Genomic DNA, 5,668 nt, shown 5'->3' with positions numbered 1-5,668 from the left:
TTGGGAGGCTGAGGCAGGAGAATGGTGTAAACCCGGGGGGCGGAGCTTGCAGTGAGCTGAGATTGGCCACTGCACTCCAGCCTGGGCGACAGAGCAAGACTCCGTCCAAAAAAAAAAAAAAAAAAATTTGTCAATTTTATTCAAAACTTTAAGTGCTCTGATTTCAAGTTGAGTTTAAAACATGTTTTAGATTTTCTTATTTGGAAAAGATTATGTATTTGGATTGATAGGATAGACTGTATTAAAAATGCAAAGCTGAGGTTGGGCGCATGGGCTCACGCCTGCAATTCCAGTACTTTGAGTCGCCAAGGTGGGAGGATCTTTGAACCCAGGAGTTCGAGACCAGCCTGGGCACCATGGCAAGACTCCGTCTAAAAAAAAAGTGAAAAAAGATAAAATAATGCAAAGCCATGACCTGTGTTTTCCCTAGAAACTAGCTAGTAATGTATCTTCCAGCCTTCTGTCTTTTGCACATCCTTCATTGCATCCCGTAGTTTGGCTTTTCCACCTGGCTCTCCTTTTGCCTCGTGATTGCTTTTTTCTTCCTTGCTGCCAGCTTCTACTTATGCCCAGCAGTTCACTTGTATTCAGTCATTAGTGAGATTAAACAACAGCTCTCAGTTCTTTCATTTTTGTTGTTGTTACCGTTTTTGATCCAAGGTCTTGCACTGTTCCCATGCTGCAGTACAGTGGTGTAATCACGGCTCACTGCAGCCTCAACCTCCTGGGCTCAAGCAATCCTCCCACTTTTGGCACTTTTTAATGTGCCAAAAATTTGTACATGTTCAATTAAAAATGTTGTATAATACTGTAATACTTTTCTTTGTATGAAAATGTCCTCTTCCTCAAAGGTGTAGGATTTGTAATAAATTAGATTTTCTGCCAATAATTGATAATACAATTTATCAGCCTTCCAAGTAGTTGGGACTATGGGCATGCCATCATGCCCAGCTAATTTTTTTTTTTATTATTTTAGAGAGGGGAGGGGGTTTCTCGCTATTTTGCTAAGGCTGGTCTTGAGCTTCTAGCCTCAAGTGATCTTCCCAGCTTAGCCTCCCAAAGTGCTGGGGTTACAGGCATGAGCCACTACCCTGGCCATCTCTCAGTTCTTAATGTTTCTCTGGCTAGGATTCTTCATTGTCTTATTAAATGAGTACCAAAACACTGCTTTTTTCGTGATCTACTCATAGACTTCTGCCTTTAGTAAGTAGTGTTATTATCATATTCTTGTCATTCCTCCGCAGTCAGGGAGTGCCCTGGAGGTTTCCTCCCTCCTGTTAAAGTGCTCTAGCTCCAGCAGTTGCCTCCTCTCCCTTCTAAGCTAGTAGGCGATCCTTCTCCTGTCTTCAAGAAAGACCCCCTTCTCTCGTTTGGGCCCTCTGTTGTGGACTGTAAAGAAGTTTTCTTAATTTGTTTGAGAATACAAGTCTGCCTTGAAGTGAAGAAAAACAGCATGGTGGTATGTACAGTACCTAGTGTGGCTTTCCACCCTAAGAAACAACACAAGCATTTGTGTTTTTCATTCTAAATAAACCCTGTGATTTCCACCACCGGAGTGAATCAACTGCTACCAATCATGCTCTTTTCCTTGGAAAAAAATCACTTTCTATATTTAATTTGAAAGGAAGTATGATTGAGTGTGGGTAATGTCTGTCTCTATCATCTGCTGTATTGTTTATTGTAAAATCAGACAATTAAGCCTGAATTTTTCCAAAAGAAAATTTGTGCCTACTGTGGGGAACTAAAATGCCTCTATGAGATTTTAATCTATAGTGAGTAGTATTAACATTCCTAATTGTGCTTTATGATACAGTGTAACAAATTCTGCATGATGAAATTTTCTTTTGTGAAAGTATGTTCCACTATTTTTTCATTTATTCGTTTTTTTTGTTTTAATGTTGCAGGGAATGACTCTGCATAAAAAGGCAGCTGAAGATAGACTGGCAAGCACAGGCTCAGGGCAGTCGTTTCTGGCGAGGCAGAGGCAAGCGACCAGCAGCAGAAGATCATACCCAGGCCACGTGCAGCCAGCCACAGCAAGGTAGAGAAGTCCTGCCGCTCAAACACAGACACCTGCACCCACAGCATACTTCTGTTACACACAACAACATTTCAGGAAACTCAGCCAGCTTACTTTTTGTTTCTCTTCTGTGTCAATACTTAGTGTTTCTCATTATGAGGACTTTTTCTCTCTCCCGTATCTTTGTTTTAGTTTCTTTGGTTTTATTTTGTAGTCCTTTCAGTTCTTTTAATGTGCCAAAATTTGTACATGTTCAATTAAAAATGTTGTACAATAGTGTAATACTTTTCTTTGTATGAAAATGTCCTCTTCCTCAAAGGTGTAGGATTTGTAATAAATTAGATTTTCTGCCAATAATTGATAATACAATTTATATTCTTTATTGTGCCTGTGTGTTACCATGCTTTATAAGAATGTCTTTGTTTAAAGGGAATTAATCTTTTTATGATGTATTAATCTGTGTTTTCAATTGTTTTCCAAGTACAGTTCAAATAACTTGCATATTTACTATACAAAATGGTTGACAAGTATTCTTTTTGCAAAGACGTAAATACATTGGCAGAGGTGCTAATCACATCTTCCCTAAGGCACCTGGTAGAATTATTTGAGGAAAAAATGAGTTTTCACATTGTTTTATAGGACATTAAATTTGTCCAAAGATTTGGAGACTATTTTTAAAACATAAATACACCAAATTTCATTATTTCCTGCTATCTTGTTTGCTGGCAGAAGTGTGAATGTATTGGTGAGGTTATTTTGGGATAAATTACAAAAGAAAAAAAATCAGGCACTGCATTAATTTCTTGTTGTTGTTTTGGAATATCTTAGTAACTGAGGATCATTTTCTAGCAATGTGGTTGACATACCTTCAGTTGCTCTCCACATCTAAAAGAGTTTTCTTTCATATATGTACAAGTTATTGGTAGTCTTATTTTTGGGCTGTTTGTTGACTTATGCCCCATTTGTTTTACTTATTCTTTAATATAAACCCTTCCATTTTTTAATAATTCCTAACGACATCTTAATATCAGTCATTAACATTAGTAACTTCTTGTATGTTATATTATGACAGATCTCTTTACGTTTTTTCTCACATCTATCTGCTAGTCCAGGAATTTGTTACTAAATAGATTTTCCTGGGTATTTGGTTGCCTCAACGTGCTTACATTTGTTAACAGATTATAAACCACATTTATTTACATCGATGAATGGGCTGTCAAGTAATCATTGTAAAGCACTTTGTATATATAAGGTGCTATGTAAGTGCGAAATATCATTCATTTAAAAATGAAATGCCTTCTGACTTTCCATATTGACTTATGTATTTGGTCCCAAATTATATTTAAGTCTTTTTTCTTGCAACATAGCCCTTTTTTTTAAAGCAAAAGATTTCTGAAATTAGGTCATGGTATTTTTTGTTTATTTTTAGGTAGGTTACTTAATATAGGAGGATGTTTTCTCATGTACTTGCTATTTGGAAGTTCAGGTTTCATTTACTTCTTTATGTTAAATACAAGTAAGTAACCTCAAATCAAGTGAAATGTAATTAAGAATTTTCAGAAACTATATTCAAGTGTTTGATTTTTAAATTCTTTCTTACTTTTTAATAAGAAAGATGACCCAAAAATCAGTAGTATTTGTCTGTCCTCAGAAGCCGTAGTTGAAGAAAGATTTTAGCGTATACACAGAAGTGGAGCCATACATTGTGCTAATTTTTTACGTTAAGTACAGAAGTCTGAGCACAGCATGAATGCTTCTGCCTAATGAGACCACAAAGCAGCAAGAGTTAGGGATAAATGGAGGTAGCCATGAGTAGAACTGCTGTAGGGCTTCAGGAGGCTACGCAGACCTGATCAACTGGAAAGTTTCCAAAGTAAAAGATTAAAAACTTTCAGACTGTTCTTACCCCTACCCGTATTTCACAAATAGCCTGAGGATCCAACTATTTTTAAGGCAAATTGGGACCAGACATGGTGCCTCAAGCCTGTAATCCCACTATTTGGGAGACCTAGGCGGGAGTGGATCACTTGAGGTCAAGAGTTTGAGACCAGCCTGTCCAACATGGTGAAACCCCTTCTCTACTAAAGTACAAAAATTAGCTGGGCGTGGTGGCATGTGCCTGTAATCCCAGCTACTTGGGAGCTGAGGCAGGAGAGTCACTTGAACGCGGGAGCCAGAGACTGCAGTGAGCTGAGATCGCAACACTGCACTCCAGCCTGGGCGACAGAATGAGACTCGGTCTCAATCAATCAATCAATCAATAAAGCAAATTGGGATGTGAGCACTAACCTTGGTAAGTTAAAATTTTGGGAAAATTGTACCTGTAGAATATGATGGATGAAAACAAGAGCCAAGTGCATGTAAAACATGATTACATGCCTGTAATCCCAGCACTTTGGGAGGCCGAGACGGGCGCATCACCTGAGGTCAGGATTTCCAGACCGGCCTGTCCAACATGGTGAAACTCTGTCTCTACTAAAAATACAAAAAATTAGCCAGGTGTGGTGTGTGCCTGTAGTCCCAGCTACTTGGGAGGGTGAGGCAGGAGAATTGCTTGAACTTGGGAGGCGAAGGTTGCAGTGAAACGAGATGGCGCCATTGCACCCCAGCCTGGTGACAAGAGCAAAACTCCGTCTCAAGAAAAGAAAAAAAAAAAGTCTGTGAACTACTCAATGAATGAATTTTGTTCTGTGAGATGAGAGGTTTTCATTTTCATTTTCTATTTACAGGCCCAGTCCTAATCTACCCATCCACCTACCCAGATATTTTTTCTCTAACTGGGTTGGAAAGGCGCCAGGCCTTTAGAGGGGAGTTTTACTTCTGAATTCCCCCCCGCTCCCCCGAAACGGAGCCTTGCTCCTCAACCAGGCTGTAGTGCCATGGCTCGATCTCGGCTCACTGCAGCCTCTGCCTCCCAGGTTCAAGCAATTCTCCTGCCTCAGTCTCCAGAGTAGCTGGGATTACAGGTGCCCACCACCATGCCCGGCTAATTTTTGTAATTTAGTAAAGATGGTGTTTCACCATGTTGGCCAGGCCGGTCTCAAACTCCTGACCTCGTGATCTACCCACCTTGGCCTCCCAAAGTGCTGGGATTACAGGCACGAGCCACCGCGCCCAGTCGTACTTCTGACTTTTCTTCAGCATCTGTTGTATGCTATTATTTTGATGTTAACGTTTATAATTTTCTTATCTTTTTTTTTTTTTTTGAGACTAAGTCTCGCTCTGTTCCCCAGGCTGGAGTGCAGTGGTGCCATCTCCGCTTACTGCAAGCTCCACCTCCTGGGTTCACGCCATTCTCTGCCTCAGCCTCCTGAGTAACTGGGACTACAGGCGCCTACCACCACATCCGGCTAATTTTTTGTATTTTTTAGTAGAAACGGGGTTTCACCATGTTAGCCAGGATGATCTCGATCTCCTGACCTCGTGATCCACCTGCCTCAGCCTCCCAAAGTGCTGGGATTACAGGCGTGAGCCACCGCACCCGGCCGCCCGGCCTACATTTATAATTTTCATTCTCCTTTACTGTACCTATAAAATTTAGTATATTAGTTTCATTACATAGGAGAAATTATATTTCTAAACATTTTATGATGTTTAAAAACAAAACAGACTTTTGTAAAAAAAAAAAAAAAAAAAAAAAAAAAAAAA

The 5,668-nt window shown here is 39.8% G+C and overlaps 1 protein-coding gene across 5 annotated transcripts in view; it reads left to right on the top strand.

Moving 5' to 3' along the window:
* The window catches only part of LOC108534356 (protein Hook homolog 3-like), a 149,724-nt gene that overhangs the window by 80,081 nt on the left and 63,975 nt on the right, over positions 1-5,668 (top strand). For all 5 annotated transcript variants that reach the window (XM_017879662.1, XM_017879661.1, XM_017879663.1 and 2 more), the window contains one exon: positions 1,905-2,041. In XM_017879662.1, coding sequence (XP_017735151.1) covers positions 1,905-2,041 — 137 coding nt within the window. The remainder of the gene's footprint in view (positions 1-1,904; positions 2,042-5,668) is intronic.

This window comes from Rhinopithecus bieti, unplaced genomic scaffold (assembly GCF_001698545.2).
Source record: "Rhinopithecus bieti isolate Rb0 unplaced genomic scaffold, ASM169854v2 scaffold_12127, whole genome shotgun sequence".
NCBI classification, from domain to species: Eukaryota; Metazoa; Chordata; class Mammalia; order Primates; family Cercopithecidae; genus Rhinopithecus; species Rhinopithecus bieti.
This window is presented reverse-complemented; position numbering and strand designations above follow the sequence as displayed.